The 18,186-nt window shown below is 41.8% G+C and overlaps 1 protein-coding gene across 15 annotated transcripts in view; it reads right to left on the bottom strand.

The window, feature by feature from the left end:
- Positions 1–17,625, bottom strand: part of CIT (citron rho-interacting serine/threonine kinase) — a 170,133-nt gene extending 152,508 nt beyond the window's left edge. For 12 of the 15 annotated variants that reach the window (XM_081288029.1, XM_081288037.1, XM_081288039.1 and 9 more), the window contains exons 1-4: positions 17,594–17,625; positions 16,430–16,538; positions 11,848–11,989; positions 2,040–2,215 (exon numbers count right to left, since the gene is read on the bottom strand). In XM_081288029.1, the coding sequence (XP_081144155.1) occupies positions 2,040–2,215; positions 11,848–11,989; positions 16,430–16,525 (414 nt within the window). In that variant the 5' untranslated portion in view covers positions 16,526–16,538; positions 17,594–17,625. Of the gene's footprint in view, positions 1–2,039; positions 2,216–11,847; positions 11,990–12,104; positions 12,197–16,429; positions 16,539–17,593 lie in introns of those variants that run through there. The other 3 variants (XM_081288043.1, XM_081288035.1, XM_081288034.1) reach the window with 3 other exon arrangements.
- Between the last annotated feature and the right edge of the window lie 561 nt (positions 17,626–18,186).

The following is an 18,186-nucleotide window of genomic DNA, read 5'->3' as shown; positions in this document are numbered from 1 at the left end:
CAAACCCTTACCAGGATTCCAAGAAGGACCCTTCTTTTCTCTTACATTCACCCTCTTAAGAAATGGGTGGATGGTTTTCATTAACTCCTGCATGTGTGTGATTTTAAAAAGCTTAGCCCACACCTCACATGTGGTCATTTCAGGTCATTCATCTGGAGAAGGACACATCTGTCTGAACATCTCTATGATCTGCCTGCATTGTGGAATGCTGAATCTGTTTCTGTTTCTGTTTCTTTTTCTTTTTTTTTTTTTTTAACCCAATGCCTTTATTTTTATGTGGTGCTGAGGATTGAACCCGCCCGTGCTAGGTGAGCACTCTACTGCTGAGCCACAATCCCAGCCCCCTGAATCCATTTCTTACATGCACTATTTCCCATCTAAGACATAAGCACTTCAAGGTTGAGCTACATCTAAGGCCTCTACCCGAGGACCTAGAAATACACCCAACAAAGTGAATGCTCACCAAATGTGCACTGATGATGGATGGCTCCTACCCTGACGTGGGAGGCTGGGTGAACAGCTCCACTCCTGTCTTCCAAACTATTTGCAACATCCATCATTTTTCCTTCCTATAATGCTGCTCACATTTTATTCCAAAATACAGAGGCCACATCATCCTTGGTCTCTGACAAGCAGCTTTCCACTCTCCACTGCTTTTCTGATTAGAGGCCACACACAGTCACTCAAATCCACTGGGAACCAGACTCTGATCCCAACCCCTCCTTCCAAAAGCCTAAATGATCCCAGGTACCTCAAGAAGTGAACTGCAATTCAAAACAACAGTTCTTGGGGGGAGATGGGGAGGTATTGTGTAATGGGTACAAAGTTTCTGATTGGGATGATGAAAAATTTCCAGAAATGGATGGTGGTTGTGGTTGTATGACATTGTGAATGCTCTTAAAATCACTGAATGTTACACAAAAATGGGGATATGCAAAGAGATTTTGTTATGTTTATAATACAATTTAAAAAAATAAGATTCTTGAGATTTCCCAATTGTCCTCTACCCAACCATTTCTCTGTATATCTGTTCTAAATCACTAAACACACACACACACACACACACACACACACACACACACACCTACAGAGCATTCTGGTGCCCAGACCATGTCACTGATGGCCACACTTCTACCTCACATGCTCTCACCACTTCTCTCTGCCCAGAACATACCTTCCTTTTCATCAGTGAGGACTTTCCCTAACTGTCTTGGGCTACAAGACATCTCTCCTCACATCATCATTAATGAATTTGCTAATTGCTCTCCCCCTCTGTGATGCTTTAGCTGGTAAGCACCTGCTTTCAATGCTTGCATTTTTTTCTCCACTTTCCAAGGCTGTTATTAAACCCTGAAAGTAATAGCCGTGGAACTTCAATTCTTTCTGTAGGCTTCCTGTGGAGCTGGGTACATTATCGGACACATGATGTGCACCAGAATGCCTGTAACTAATAAATTACTCTCTGAACTCCAAGGCTGATGGTAGTCTCTCTAAACCACAGCAGATGAATCAATATGCCTAGAGACATCAGCCTTTCTTAAAAGAAAGAAAAATACCACACCAAAAAAATAACTTCTTAACCTGTTATCAAACAAGCAACTCTCTAGCTACGTAACAATTTTTTTTAACTTCTTCAAAGGCCTATTTTAAAGTCAAATATACATGTCCACAACACAAATATCTAAAGCACATATAAAAGCAAATGCTATCTGATTTCCCCTATAATATGCACATCCCTGGATCCCCAGCTGACAGTCATAAAAGATCTTAATCATGAGTTAAAAGACCAATTTGGTTCTGAAAATAAAAAAGTATAGAATCATGATACAGAAATCAATGGAAATTTGTGAGCCTTCAAAATGAACTAACATCAGAGAAGAGCTAAGAACACAAGAGAGCTTTGTGCCCATGCAACCATAATTAACTATGGAGTCAGAGGAAAACTTGCTGGATCTTAGGCGACAGCTCAGCAGATTATAGTCTTTGCAATGAACCTTCTGGCACAGACAGGAGAAGGGCCAATGTTAAAATGCTCTTACCTGCTCCTGGGCCAACAAGGCCTTCTTCTTCATGATTTTCATGGCATAGATGTCCCCAGTTGCTCTCTCTCTTACCACCTGCACTTCAGCAAAGTGGCCACAACCTACAAGACTTCTGACTTCAAAGTCCTTTGCCGAAGGCTGGAGCTCCTGTAACTCAGCTATGGTGTCAGAATCTGAAGAAGAAGGGAGTCACGCCCAGGTAAATAAAGCACTTGGAATATATGCATCTTTATGAAACAAAGGAAAAAGAGTTATGTCTTCCCTGTCAAAAGACATTTAGTCACTTTCTCATCCATCATGAATAATTATAAAATCAGCACAAAAGTGTTTTTATATGTTAAGTTAAAATTAAGGGCTCCAGAAATTCCAAAGAACGGTTTCCATGGTAGCCATAATTTGAATCCTGTAGACTCAGAAAATAGGGAGGAAGGTTACAAACCATGCTTTCTTCTTTCTCCGAGGGCTGCAGGGCAGTGTTGGCCCAATGTGCTCATCAGTAGACTGGCTTATAATGTCAAACAAGCAATATGATTGTCATTTCAATCACCTTTGGTGTTAGCTTCCAGATCATTCCATTCTAACTCCATGTGCTGTGCTCAATATTAAACCATTAACCCAAGTTTATCTCCCTTGCTCTGTGTCAGCTCTAGGAACTCCTTCCTTGCCTTATGTTATGGTTTGGGTCTGAAACATTCCCCCCCAAACCTCATGTGTTGAAGTCCAGTGTAGAAGTGTTTACAAGTGGGGGGCCTTGGGGATCATGAGGGCCCTGACCTCATCCATGGATTCAATCATTATGGATTCTTAGCTTAATGGGTTTTTAGGGTAGGGGCTTGGTTATAAAAGCCTCTTTGTCTTTCCCTCCCTCCCTACTTCTCTCTGCTTGCTGGCTGCCAGAGTTGAGTAGTTTTGCTCCCTGTCATGACGTTCTGCCTCATCACAGGCCCAGAAACAATGAGGTCAAGTGACCATGGACTGAAACCTCTGCAATCATGAGCCAAAATAAATCTTTCCTCCTTTAAGTTGATTTTCTTAGGTTCATAGTGGCGGAAAACTGACTAAGACATTTTAACATGTGGCAGAGCTTAAAAGAGGGGACAGAGCTTAGCCCAAAGGACCAAACAGAGGTCTGACATTTACTCTGCAGGGTAACATTATCACACATCTGGATGGGCTTGCAACTATCTTTTGCTTAACACAGTCTTATTCCTTTTACAAGTCCAGTCCCACAGTCAGAGATCAGCAAGGTATGCAGTGTGGACTAAATGGATGATGGGTTTCGAAATTCATATGCATTTATTAACTCTAACTACACTAAGCTGAGACATGGCTGTACCTGCAATGACTTTACTGACTTGTAAGAATGGAGAAGAGCTGCAATGACTGAGCTAAAAATAGAATCCTGCACATTATGAAAGAACTGTGTCACATACAGGGGTTATACACCAAAAAAAAGGCAAGAGATATCCATAATCAAAACTATCCTGGGCTGGGAGTGTAGTTCAGCAGGAAGCTCTGGGTTCAATCCCCAACACAAAAATATATATATCCTGGAGAATCCCACAGGAAAGTGTCATGTGGAAAACCAAAAGGCTAACTTGAAATTCCCCACAGATACTAGAATCCTCAAGAAACTGGAAGGGATGGCCATTCCAGTGGTCAGGCACTAGACAAAATTAGGAGCAGTCAGTTCTCCACATCTAGATAACCTGCATCTGAAGATTCCACCAACCTGAGGTGGAAAATATTTGGAAAAATCAAAAATTCCAGAAAGTTTCAAAAACAAAACTTGAACTTGCCATGCACCAAGTACTACACTGAACCATGCAAATGAAGTGATGTGTAGACACTATACTGGGTATCATGAGAAATCCAGAGATAATTTAAAGAATACAAGAGGATGTGTACAAGTCGTCACTTCATATAAGAGAATTGAACACTTGACTTGTGCACAAGTTACTATGTCACTTCATATAAGGGACTTGAGCATCTAAGGAGTTTAATATCTGCAGGTCATCCTGGGAAACAATTCTCCATGAACACCATATTCTGGAGTCACATTCAACTCTATGAGTCATTCACACGATGAGAAGAACAACAAAGAGACAGGCCATTTCATACCACAGTCATTGATTGGCATTTTGATGAATTAGCCAAAGCAGCTGTAATTATTATTATCCACTCCTTTGTCTTAAGGGTGGAGTTGAATTCTCTAAAGCACAAATGGTGAACTCCACCATATTGAGGGTTTCCTACCCAAAGACCACACTCACTTCATCTGGTCATCCTTGATCTCTTGGGGATCCCCTCTGGTGGATCCACATGAGTTCATTGTGACCACTATAAAAAATAAATCTAAAATACTCCATGAAGAATACAATATGGAGGCAAAGTTGAGAGCTGCATGGCATTTTCCTTTGGTCCTGACAACACTGTGCCAGCCAAGCCCTGTCTTCCTTCCCAGTCCCTTTCCAAGTTTCTTTCATGTCATGTATTTGAGCTTTGAATTACAATTCATCAAATACGCTGACTTGCACCTCTCTGGGTTGAACCTGATTTCATCACTGCTTGGACTCAAGGCCAATCCCTCTTAATTTCCTATCAGGCCCTGGGCCCCAAAGTGCCTTATGGCATTGCCCAACTTAATAACTCTGGGTCTGCCACTGGAGACTGCCAGGCATCTCAATCATACAAGCAGACAAACTGCTTTGTAGGCAAAATTGCCCCGATACTCTGAGAATTTAAAGAAACCATTCCCAATCGCCATGTTTTTATCCAATGTCTTTTGGATTATTAAGGAGAAGAGGCAGGATGCTAAGATCAAGTCTATGACTAGAAAAAATAAAAAACTTGGGGCTGGGGATGTGGCTCAAGTGGTAGCGCGCTCGCCTGGCATGCATGCGGCCCGGGTTCGATCCTCAGCACCACGTACAAAAAAAACAAAGATGTTATGTCTGCCGATAACTAAAAAATAAATATTAAAAAAATAAAATAAAAATAAAAAACTTCACAATTTGTCTCACGATATCAGCTGCTTCTATAGACCCCAGAACCACATCAACCCTTCAGCCCTATACACTTTTTAAGTATTTGTGGGCCCAGTACTGAATACTGAGGTGAAGAGAAAGACCCAAAAAGCTCTATAATGACAATGCAGACAAAGTATGGCTTTGTCAGGTAAACACTCAGACCAAGGAGCAAAACGCAAAAGTGAATGCTACATGTATTGCTTCTTTTTTTGAAACTCAGTAATCAAACATGTCAACTTCTAGGAATCCATCATTCATAGAAGCCTCACACATGTCCTCAGAAAAGATCCATATGAAGATGTTCATGATGGGAACAGTTGTCACAAAAATATCAGATAAACACTAAAGGTCCATCGAGAGGACAATGGAACAAATCTAAAAACCCACCCACACAAAAGAATATTAATTAAGCTCATGTTGAAAAGAATGACAGGTGTCCATCATTATACATATGTTAGAATGTATATTCCCACAGGAAATGTTTGTCTGTTTCGATCACCGCTGCAACCCAGTCCCTAACATAGCTAAGTGTCAGGAGATATTTGTTGAGTAAATATTATCACTAAGGGAGCAAAGAGAGCAGAAAAACATTGTACACTGTGATCTATGTCATGTAAAATTAAACAAGTAATGTTAGAACACGCACAAAATGGGCCATCAAACCCGGGAGCCAGTTGACTGGTACACAGGGATTCATACTATTCTGTTTGTAAATTTCCATAATCAATATTTTTAAATCATACACACACAAAAAAAATGGAACATTATGCACAGAACGCTGGCAATGGTTATCTCAGATAAAAATTCTGAGGGATTTTTCTCTCACTACTTATGTATATGATGTGCTACGGTTGAAATGTTTGTGTCTCCCCTCCCCCAAAATTCTTGTCTTGGAATATTTTTGTGTGTGTGATACTGGGGATTGAACTCAGGGGCACTTTACCACATCCTCAGTTCTTTCTATTTTGAGACAGGGTCTGGCCAAATTGCTGGGGCTGGCCTTGAACTTGCAATCCTCTTGCCTCAGCCTCCCAGGTACCTGGGAATTGCAGGCCTGAGCCAACATGCCTGGCCCTGTTTCGAAACTTAATCCCCAGAGTGAGAATACAGGTGGAGCTTTGCAGGAGTGAGTGAGCCCTGAAGGCTCCACTCTCAGGAATGGAATTAGTGCTCTTACAGAAGAGGCTGAAAGAAGTGTATTTACTCTTCCTGCTACATAAGGACACAGCAGGAAGAGGCCATCTTTGAAGCAGACAGCACCCTCACCAGAACTGCTCTGTTGGGTGCCTTGATCATGGACTTCCCAGTCTGGAGAACTGTGAGCAATAATTTCCTTTGCTTACAAGTTACCCCACCTTAGCAGCCCAAAGGATGAATACATGATGTTTAACCTTTCACGTTTGTCTTGTATTTCCAGCTGGGAAAAAAAAAAAGTTTCTCAAAAATTATCATGCATTCATAAATTCTAAAGTTGTGAACGTTCAGAAGATTATTGTCTCAGAGAATTAACGACAAAAAAAAAACGTATAAAATTTCAGCTACTCTCAAATTACCAAGAACAGCCTAACTTTGATCATTATCAATACTTTTCTGTACATTTTATCACATTTGCTATTTTTTTTAAACAAATCATGACACTGCACTTAAGGTGTGCCACTTATTTTGTTTACTTAGAAATATGTTCATTTGGTGAGGGAGGAACAGGAACTGAAATGGAGTGGGTCAGATTCCATGCATGTATGATTTTGTTGGGATGAACCCAGCTACTATCTACAACTATAATGCTCTAATTAAAAAAAAAAAAAATGCTCATTTAGTAAAAGTTTATTGAGCATCTAATATATGCCAGACACTGTTTTAGGCACAGGAGATAGATTGGAGAGCAGAATCATGCGCCACATAACACCATTTGGTCAACAAGGGATAGCATATGTGATGGAAGTCCCATAAGGTTAGAGTGGAGCTGAAAGATTCCCGTTGCTTAGCAACATCACAGCCATCCTAACTTCATAGCACAATGCATTTCCTATGAGTTTGTGGTGATACTGGTGTAAACAAACTACTGAGCTGCCAGTCACATCAAAATGTAATGTATATAATTACGTACAGAGCATAATATTTGATAAGATAATAAATGACTATCTTACTGGTTCATGTATTTAACATACTATACTTTTATCATTATTTTAGAGTATACACCTTCTATTTGTTATTAAAAAAAGTGGGCTGGGGCTGAGGCTCAGTGGTAGAGCTCTTGCCTCGCACATATGAAGCACTGGGTTCGATCCTCAGCACCACATAAAAATAAATAAACAAAATAAAGGTATTGTGTCCATCCACAACTAAAAAAATAAAAATAAAAAAAGAGGTCAGTGTCAAGTGATTTATGTATCTATCTCATCCAGGTTTTGTAAGTACACTCTATTTCACCCACCAATGACAAAACCACCTAAAGACACATTTCTCAGAACACAGTCCCACAGTTAAGACTCCCAGATGTTCCTTTCCTGTCCCTACACCCCCACTCTGCACAAGATCGGGGCATCCTGCTAGAGACACTATTGCAGAGAGAGTCTCCGTCCTATTTCCACATCAGCCCCCAAAGAAAATCTCCATCTCTTCAGAGACACCCAAGAAATTGGCAGTAGCAGCTGAAAGACACCTTTCCACATGGAAAAGCAAAGCTTACATTCCAAAACCAACACTCGAAAGAACAAAAACAACTATATTAATGTAATCACCTGATTTCAATCATGACTTCTTCACTTCCTCCCTGGAAAAGACTCTTTAAAAATGTGAAAAGTTACACACAAGAGATTTCTGCTAGAACAACATGAATTTCCCTGAACCCAGTCCCAGATGACTCAATGGTTCCTGATAATCGACTGCTTTTAAGAATCCAAGACCAGGGTTGGGGCTGGGGCTCAGTGGTAGAGCGCTCGCCTAGCATGTATGAGGTGCTGGGTTCGATTCTGAGTACCCAGAAAAATTAATAAATAAAGACATAAAAAATCACATCAATTTAAAAAAAAAAAAAAAGAAGAAGAAGAAGGAAAGAAAGAAAGAAACCAAGGCCAGCAGGAGGGGTCTGGAGATGGCTGTCCTTGGAATGCACTTCCTTTCCCTTCCCACTCTTCACTTGAGAATTTCAACATTCAAGAAAAGAATATTCAAATAAATACATAATGATGAACAAATACCCCAGGTACATTTTGAAGGTACACAACGTATTAAATATTGTTGAGATTGATGACTATCATTATTGAGTAACATACAGTGTCCATAATGAGCCAGGCAACATAAGTCTAGTCTGCCTATAAACTCATTCACAGCCTTATTAGATATACATCACAACCTTTTCACAGATGTAGAAACTAAGAAGAGACAGGTATGTGTAAATACTGAAGGTGAGTAGAGTGGAAATGCATCCATTTTGCTTATTCAGCACCCCAAGTTCCTCTGGGTAACTGCACATCCCCATCCCTTGAGGTCCTGGTAATCACCATGCCCTGACAACTTGGAGAATCCAGACCAGATGGATCACAATACTTCACCTCCTGACAGTCAAATGACCCAAAGCAGAGCCAATTAAATTTTCCCTGGTATTGTATAAATCTAGTTAATGGAATAAAATAATTGGGAAGGGTATGGAAGCTGGTCTCCAAAAATGGTACCCAAAGAAACATGCCACTTGGGATTCATGTCCTTGTGGAGCATGCTCATGTGTGGAATCTGGGTGGCCCTATGATTTGCTTAAAATAGTGTAACACAGCTGCTCTAGTTTGGGTCTGGAATATCCTTCAAAGGCCCATGTGTTAAAGACTTGGCGGCAGCTGAACACCATTGGGAGGCAGTGAAACCTCACAGTCTGTAGTTCCCTGACCCAATATATGAGCCCACGTCACAAGCCACACGGAGAGCAAAAGGCCACCTCCCTTTAAGATGTGGGGCCTAGTGAGAGGAACTGCAGTCACCAAGGGCATGTCCTTACAGGAGACAGTGGAACCCCAACTCTTCCTCTCTCCTTTTTGTTCCTGGCCATGAAGTGAACAGGTGTCCTCCACCACACACTCCCACCATGATGTACTGCCTGGCCACAGGCCCAAAAGCAATGAGACCAACCAATCATGGACTGAAACTTCCAAATCTATAAGCCAAAATAGACATTCCCTTAGCCAATCCCCAAACAAAATGCCGAATGTTTTCTCTGATATAAGGGGGGTGACTCAAAGTGGGGCAGGGAGGGAAAGCATGGGTGAAAAATTACCTCTAGATAGGGAATAGGGGTGGGAGGGAAAGGGAGGGAGAAGAGGAATAGCAAGGATGGTGGAAGGAGACGGTCATCATTATACAAAATACATGTATGAAGATATGAATTTGGTGACAACATACCTTATATACAGAGATATGTTAAATTGTGCTATAAAAGTGTATTAAGAATTGTGATGATGGGCTGGGGATGTGGCTCAAGCGGTAGCGCGCTCGCCTGGCATGCGTGCGGCCTGGGTTCGATCCTCAGCACCACATACCAACAAAGATGTTGTGTCCGCCGAGAACTAAAATAAATAAATAAATTCTCTCTCTCTCTCTCTCTCTCTCTCTCTCTCTCTCTCTCTCTATCTATCTATCTCCCCCTTTCCTCTCTCTTTAAAAAAAAAAAAAAAAAAAAAAAGAATTGTGATGATGGGGCTGGGGATGTGGCTCAAGCGGTAGCGCGCTCGCCTGGCATGCGTGCGGCCCAGGTTTAATCCTCAGCACCACATATCAACAAAGATGTTGTGTCCGCCGAGAACTAAAAAATAAATAAATATTAAAAAAAAAAAAAAGAATTGTGATGCAAAACAAAGAGCTCATGTATAATGGCATAATTTGGTGTGAACATACTCTATATACAGAGTTACAAAAAACTATGCTGTGGATGGATAATTATGAATGTAATGCACTCCACTATTGTCATGTATGTAAGAAAATAAATAAATAAATAAACATTCCCTTTCTTTACATTATCTCAGGTACCTTGTTATAGTAACAAAAAGCTAACCCAGCAGCCAAAGAGATTCCATGTCCATTCTGGGACTAAGCCTTAAGAAAGCCTAGAAGCTTCTACTTTTATGCTCTTGGAAACCCTGAGCTACCATTTGGGAAGTGTGGCTATCCTGCTGTACACCATGCACTTCAGGGGTCAGTAAAGCCTTTTCTTTTTCTTTTTTCTTTTAATATTCTTTTTTATAACTCTATTTATTTATTTTTTTTAATGTGGTGTTGAGGATCGAACCCAGTGCCTTGCTCATGCTAGGCAAGCGCTCTATCGCTGAGCCACAACCTCAGCCCAGTAAAGCCTTTTCTTAAAGGACCAGAGAGTAACTGGCTTAGGCTTTACAAGCCATTTGATCTCTGTCCCAAATCCTCAAATGCTGTTGTGGTATGACAGCGGCCACAGGCAACACAGAAACATGCAGGCATGGCGTGTCCCAGGAGAGCTTTGCACATCACAGACTGCGGCTCCCTGACCCCTGATGTAGAGGCCACATAAGGGAGATGCTGAAACTTCATGAGGATGGATGGAGAAAAAGAGAGTGAGTACATCTCAGAGTCACAGCTGAGCCCAGCCTTCCAGCAGGGAGCCAGACACTAAGTGAGCCATCTTGAACATTCCCCGCCCAGGAGAGCTCCAGATGACTGCAATCTTGGCCAGTGTCTCACAGAGCAGAGGAATCTCCAGCTGAGTCCAGTCATCCCACACACTCATGAGAGGTAATACGACGACTATTGCTTTAAGCCACTCAAGTTTAGAGTGGTAGGTAACACTGCAATGTTGTAAAAGGCAGGGTTTCTCAAATTTGGCACTATTGACACTGTGGGCCAGAAAGTTCTGTGCTGAAGGGGCCCGTCCTGTGCACTGTAGGATATTTAGCCGCATCTCTGACTCACCCATTAGATGCCCCTAGTTATGACAACAAAAAGTGTCTCCAGATATTACCAAGAGAGCCTGCAGGGTAAAATCACCACTGGTTGAAAACATTGGTATAAACTAAAAGAACATAAAACTGGGACAGAGCAAACACTGAGGCACTTCCCCACCACAGGGAAGCTGAGCAAAGTGTGAACTAGGGTGAAGGCAGGGCTGGTTTATGACTCTGAAAGGCCCTCAGGCTCTTTTGCCTTCACCAGCCCCTTCTCCATAAAAAGAAATAAAATAAAATTACATTTATGACAACAAGTTACACTTTATGACTACACTGATATAAAGAATTCAATACAGGGAGCTAGAGGTATGGTTCATTGATAAAGCATTTTGTTAGCATGAACAAGGCCCTCGGTTCAATCCCCAGCACAAAACAATTTAAAAATAAAATAAAGGCCATAGTCTAGAATCATTACTATATTCATTTTTTTATGATTTGAGATTAAATGAAGCTAGTTAAAACAAATCTCTTAAATACCATGGGCCCGTAAGCACTGTGTCTCCTATAACTAATGTATCAGGGGACATCACTGAGGTTCCTAGAACCAGCTATGCCTGAAGTTTGACTCACCTCTGGATTTCCGAGTTTCATGGTCAATACATTCAATCTTCAAATCGAGTTTCTGTCACTCACAACCAAGAAACTTGACTTACTTGATCTCCCAGCTCCAATAAGAGGAACATAAGTCTGGGTCTGTCTTATTCAGACCAGAGTTTTTAACCCACTACCACCAACCACTCTCATTCCACCTGCAGCATTGTTCTAGCGTTCTATATCAGGACAGTTTTTGAGAAAAAGTTCCTTACTTACACTTCCGGACGAAGTTGCTCACGTGCTTAATCTTCATCAGAGCAGGCTGACTGCATTCTTCAAAGAGAACAAAGAGGGCATCTAATATCCCTTCTCGGGAAAGAGGAGACATCTGCTGTTGAGTCATAAAGGGTGGTTTCCCCTAAAAACAGCCAACAGCAGATGGAGACACTGTCAATAACGAAAAGCTTTGATCAATAACATCCACACAGTAAATTACAAGCCACCAACTCAACTAACTGCTCACGACACACTACCAGCACAATTTGGGGGCTTCATTCTATAAAGCAGCACCAATTGACAGTCATCGTCACTTGCACAATTCCATTACTGTGGGTTTCTCTTGCTAGCAGCTGGAAAGAAAAAAACGTTACAAGCATGTCACAAATAAGAAAGGGTGCTGACCCAGGAACAGTGGCATGCACCTTAATCCCAGCTATTTGAGGGGCTGAGGCAGAAGGACCACGAGTTCAAGACCAGCCTGGGCAACATAGCAAGATTCCTTCTCAAAAACAAGGTCCTTCATTCTTAATGGTCTGAGGCTCCTGGGAACACTTACTCTGGATGTGCTTGTTCTGACCCTTTTCTGAGTCTCTACAGTATGTGTGCCCAGAGTCTGTTAACACAAACTTCAATTTCTTTTTTTTTTAAATTGATTTTATTTTTTTAAATACACGATAGGGGAATGCATTACAATTCTTATTACACATATAGAGCACAATTTTTCTTTGTATACAAAGTATGTTCATGCTAATTCATATCTTTATACATGTACTTTGTTTTGTTTTTTGTTTTTTAGCATTACAATTCTTATTACACATATATACCCCAATTTTTCATATCTCTGTTTGTATATAAAGTATGTTGACACCCAATTCGTGTCTTCATACATGTACTTTGGATAATGATGTCCATCACATTCCACCACCTTGCTAATCCCCTGCCCCCTCCCTTCCCCTCGACCTATCTAGAATTCATCTATTCCTCCCATGCTCCCCCTCCCTACCCCACTATGAGTCAGCCTCCTTATATCAGAGAAAACATTCAGCATTTGACAAACTTCAATTTCTTTAATTCATTCAGAGTAGTTTAATTCATTTAGAGTAGTGCGCACGGAGTGACTATAAGCCGAATTTATTCATGATCAGGAGGAACAGTTACAAACTGGCAGACTGTGTCTAGCCCACAGACATGTTTTGTTTGGCCTGTACTATTTAAAATAATTTGAATTATCTGCCAATATTTAAAAATCAGGCTCCCTCTCTCTCTCTCTCTCTCTCTCTCTCTCTCACACACACACACACACACACACACGAAAAGAGAATGTCTGGCTTCTCTTGAAATTGATGGATCTACCAACACTGCCCCATGTTCCTGCCTGGTGACACGGCTCGGGAGCTGAATGACACTACCCACCTCTTCGCAGTGGATATGCTCCGGAGTTCACTACAAACTTGACCCCTTCATACCCAGTGCCTGGTCCCCAAAGACAGTGTTATACAGCCCATAAAATATAAATATTTTATTATTTACAGAAAAAAATTAAGAATTCTGGGTTAGACTACTGAGTAATGAAAGACTTCATGAAGAAGAGAAGCCATATGAGGGAAGACTGAGGTACCCCAGCCAGCAGTTGGCACCCAGCTTTTCCAGTCCCAGATGGGACCCCAGCTGATGTCACAGGGTGGAGTAAAAGAAGCACTTCATTGAGTCTAACCAACACAGAATGGTGAGAAAAAGTAAGACCCTGTGGCTTTAAACTTTGTGAGTGGTTTGTCCTACAGCACTGGACAAGATGAACAGACTGGCTACATTTGAGTTCTTTCTAGAGAACTGGAGAGATAGTTAATGAAAGAAAGAAATGAAAAAGAAAAAGAAAAAAAAGATTCTCTGGTCCTATCCCCAACCTCCTGAATTAAAATTTTCTACATTCTAGCTTAAAATCTGTTTTCTAACAAGTCTTCCAAGAGATTCAGAGTTCAGTTGGGTTTGGAAAGCTGGGCCACATTTACTAATAGTTGCCACTAACTCAGAAAAATAAGATTCTTTGTTTTCTTCTGTTTCTAATGAATTTAGGCCAACTAGACCAAGGGTTGCCAAACACAGTACCAATTCTTACCAAGATTTTCAACAGCCCACAACGAAATGCAATGAAACAAGCCCCAGGTAACATCTCTTTCATAAAGCGAAACATATTCAAATTTTTAAATGGTCCTTTATTCTGAGATGCTGCTCTTCCCCTCTTGGTGTTTCTTAAGATGCCCTTTCTTTAGAAAATAAAAAAGAGGAGAACAGGCTTTTCTTCTGGTTTTTTCACATCCTGACTTGGCAAACCTAAGTCTGCCTAACAATTTGTGGAACTTTTCTGGGCCTGGAAATCTGCCAAGACGGACTGAGAACAGTTTGGGAAGCAGGGTTGAGTGGAGGGAAACAAGAAAAACTGAGATTGTCCAGGGTACTCACCTGAATGGAAAACAAACTCGCTACTGTATCTAAACCTCAATAAAATAGCACAGTATGGGAAAAGAACAAGGCAAATGTCAGATGCATGTTACACTTGCAATAATACTTTTTCTGGCAGCAGGAGGGGATCTTGCTATGGTCTAGATGTCCCCCAAGGGTTCTTATGTTGAAGACTTGGTCCCTAGTGTGACAGTGTTAAAGAGGTGAAGCTTTAAGAGGTGAGGACTAGTGGAAAGGGATTCTGTCTTTTGGAAGGATTAATGCTTTTTTTACCCTCTGAACTATGAGAGCATGCTGCTATAAAAAAGAGCAAATCTGTCCCTCCCTGGGTCTCTGGCTTCCTATCTTATCCATGTGATCCCAACTTTGTGACACCATCCACCAGGAGGCCCTCACCAGAGCCAAGCATAAGTTCATGCTATACTCTTGAATATCCCGAACTGTGCTAAATAAACCTTTTCTTTATGAATGCCTTTCTTCAGGCATTATGCTATAGCAACAGAAAACAAGACTGAGACACTCAGCATTAAAAAGAGACCCTGCATGCATAAGGCCCTGGTTTCAATCCCCAGCACGAGAGAGAGAGAGAGAGAGAGAGAGAGAGAGAGAGAGAGAGAGAGATATGAACTGAGGGTTTACTTACAATCCTTACTGATATAATGACACTTAAATATAAGATACACTTAATAAACCCTGATATGTACTAGAAGCATGGCCCAGCGTTTCTGTGAGCAGCCTCTAGAATCAGATCCAAGATGAAGACTGACTCTGACACTTACAAGCTGCACGATCTTGGGTAAGTCCTTGTCTACCTCTATATTTATTTTCTCATTTTTTTTTAAGTATAAATAAGTATAGTCCTTACCTCTGTTATGAGGCTGAAGTGAGATAATAAGGAACATGCTAGTCCTGTGCCCAACACTGCAGAAGCTACAGCTACTATAAAGTCATCACATTATGGGCCATTAAGTTATTTTGTAATAAGTGGGAGACAGGTTGAAGTTAAAAAAAAAAAAAAAAAAAAGGCTTAAAAGTAACAGCACTTCCACCATCTAAGATTAGAGACAGATCACACATTTGTGAAAAATATCCCATGATTTAAAAATGATGATGCGGATGGACCCACAGAACAACCTAATCTTCTAATCTAATTCTACTCTGATCTGTATGGAAATCCCCCAACACTAATATTTTATGGAAGAAAAGGTTAGCAAGAACATATTACTATTCACCATCATTTAGGTATCCCACATATATACCTAATTATTATTCTGTTAACAGACATGTATCGTGACTATAACTATATTATGCCACACTTGGGATGAACTATAGTTACCATTTATAAAGGGCTTACCAAAAGCCAGGCAAGGTGCTAAGTGCTCTATATGGATTATCTTATTTAATCCTCACAAAAACTGTGATTAGGTGCTGCCTGTTTTAAAGAGCAGATCCAAAGAAGGTCATTGACCCATGCAAAGAAACAAAGCTAACAAGTGCTGGCTGGTAGCAGGATTCAAATCTAAAATCTTTACCACTATCTGTTCTCTGGGCTTGTGAATACATCAGTCAAATAAGGATTCCTACTTCACCAGCATTCCATATATACCAGAAACAAAAGGATTAAATATCTACTTGGAAATATCTTCATGACATTAAGTTTCAACACTTCTGGGATGAAGGAAGTATTATATATCTTGAGAAGGATGGGAATTACACAGGTGTAGTACTTATCAAAACTGGCTTTCCTTTTTAAATCTAAAAAGCAAACATCCCTCAAATGAAATAAGATTAGACCTACAGAAATTTTGGTTAAAAAAAGAGTGCCTTTGTTCATTTGTTCTGCTTTCTTTAATAAAAGGATGAAGTTTAGAACAGAAGTGAAAGTGTGAGAAATGATTAAAAAAAAAAAAAAACATTTCTCAAGGGCAAGTTCAGCTATCTACCCACTGCACAGTGGATCCTTTTTCCAATACAATCATTACATAAAAAATATCCAATTGGATTTCTCTTAAAATATTAACCTTGGTCCTATAAAAAAAAAAAAAAACAGCAAAGGTGAATGGTAAAGAACTGCTAAGGCAATAACACAGGTGAGTACTATTGGCAGGAAGCTTGTTACCTGGAAGAAGAGATTCAGCCTGGAGGCCCGGCTGGCAATGGGCTCAACGGCACCAGCATCCTGTGTATTCCGTGATCCATACTTGAACTTCAGCATCTCCTCACTGGTGCTAAAGGGATATGAGAAAAGGTCAAGTATGCAGTGACATTTTGAGCAGGAAGGGCTTGAGAAATTCCCATCTCCCTCAAGCTCTCAGGGACGGGGAGATGAAAATCATCCACTCTCCCAGTTTTAGGAAGCTCAGTCTGGCCACAGGGAGGAAAAGACAGATTTTACAACCTGTAACAGGAAGGGATACACTTCCCTGACACACTCTTGCTTATAAATGTGTTAATTATCTGCCCCCCTGCCACTCCTTTGAATACAAGCTCAGCGTAGGCAGGGATTTCTGTCCCCACACAGTCGGCACACACATAAACTAACAGGTAGTGATTGAGAATAAATAGTTATTACATGTGTAACTGACATAAGCAAATTACATTGATGTTGAAAGGTGGGAAGTGCTGTCTTTTGTTTTAATGAGCAAGGTAGGGGACAATGAGAGTGGGGAAGAAGAAGTGGTGCATTTTTTTTTAAGTGCAATCTGGATAAACTTCACTGACAAGGTAGCATTTAAACCAAGACCTGAAGGGGGTGACCAGCAAGCCTTGCTGTCATCCGGGAAAGAAAGGTACAGTATCCCTGGCAGAGGGAACAGCCAGGGTAGTGGTCCTGAGGCAGGTCCTGGCCTCCTTCGACAACAGCAGGAAAGCCATTGGGGCTGAAGCAGTGAGAGGTGGAAAGGAAAAGATGGTGAGAGTATGGAGACACTGGAACAGAGAGGGTAAGTAAATTGTTGTGGTCACACAGATAATGAAGAGCTGAAGACTCCACTGGAGAGAACAATTCAGGGAGGAATGCTGACAGGAAGCAGACTGTGACGTTTATGAGAGGAACAAGCCCCACTTCCCCAGGCACCGCGGGGCAGACCCTTGGGCTCCCGCGGAGGGTGGGCGCGTGCCCTGCCAGCCCGGGCGCAGCCTCCCGGCCCCCGACAAGCCCAGGAAGTGGAACCACCGCCCTCCCCGCCGCGGAAGGGAAAGCCGGGATTGGTACGGGTGGAGGTGACCCTTCCCCTGGCCTGACAGAGCTGGGTGAAGAATTGGAGCGGGGGACAAGACTCACCCTCAGCCGACCCTGCAAGCCTGCGCCCCGCGCCTCCCGCCGCAGCGTTTGAACCCGGGGAACGGCGCAGGCGGGGCTCAGCCGTGCCTGGACCAATCATCGCGCGCATACCTATGATAGACAGGGGCGTCTCATCCAGGCCCCGCCCAAGTCCTTAAAGGGACAGAGGAAGTCGAAAGAAGAGCCAATCAAATTGCTTCTTCCTTTGACTTGTGACCAATAGGAAAGGGGGAAGGGCAAACCGGGCAGGGCCGGTCTTGGAAGTTTGAAATTGGCGGTTACGCAGGTTGTCGTGTTTAGGGACGCTTCTGTTTGTCGGATCCCTCGGGGAGGTCGCTTAGGAGGGCGCTGTCTTCTCTCTCAGGGCCACCTGTGAGGAGGAAGTCCCCTCTCCTGGACTTCTGGTCCCGCACACAGGGCTAAAGTCGAAGTTACTTGTTACTTTGTGAAACAAACCGGTTCTGCACTACAGCTGAGGCCGCAAAAGCTTTGAGCTTGATCTTCCGCCTGCCTGGCTTACTGCACCTCTGGGCTGACTGTCCTACAACAAGTTGGTTAAGGTCGTTGAGACAGCCTGAAAGGGTATTTTTAAA

The sequence above is a fragment of the Spermophilus citellus genome, assembly GCF_964194105.1.
Source record: "Spermophilus citellus genome assembly, chromosome: 3".
NCBI lineage: Eukaryota > Metazoa > Chordata > Mammalia > Rodentia > Sciuridae > Spermophilus > Spermophilus citellus.
The sequence above is the reverse complement of the archived record's forward strand: the minus strand, read 5'-3'. Positions and strand labels throughout refer to the sequence as shown.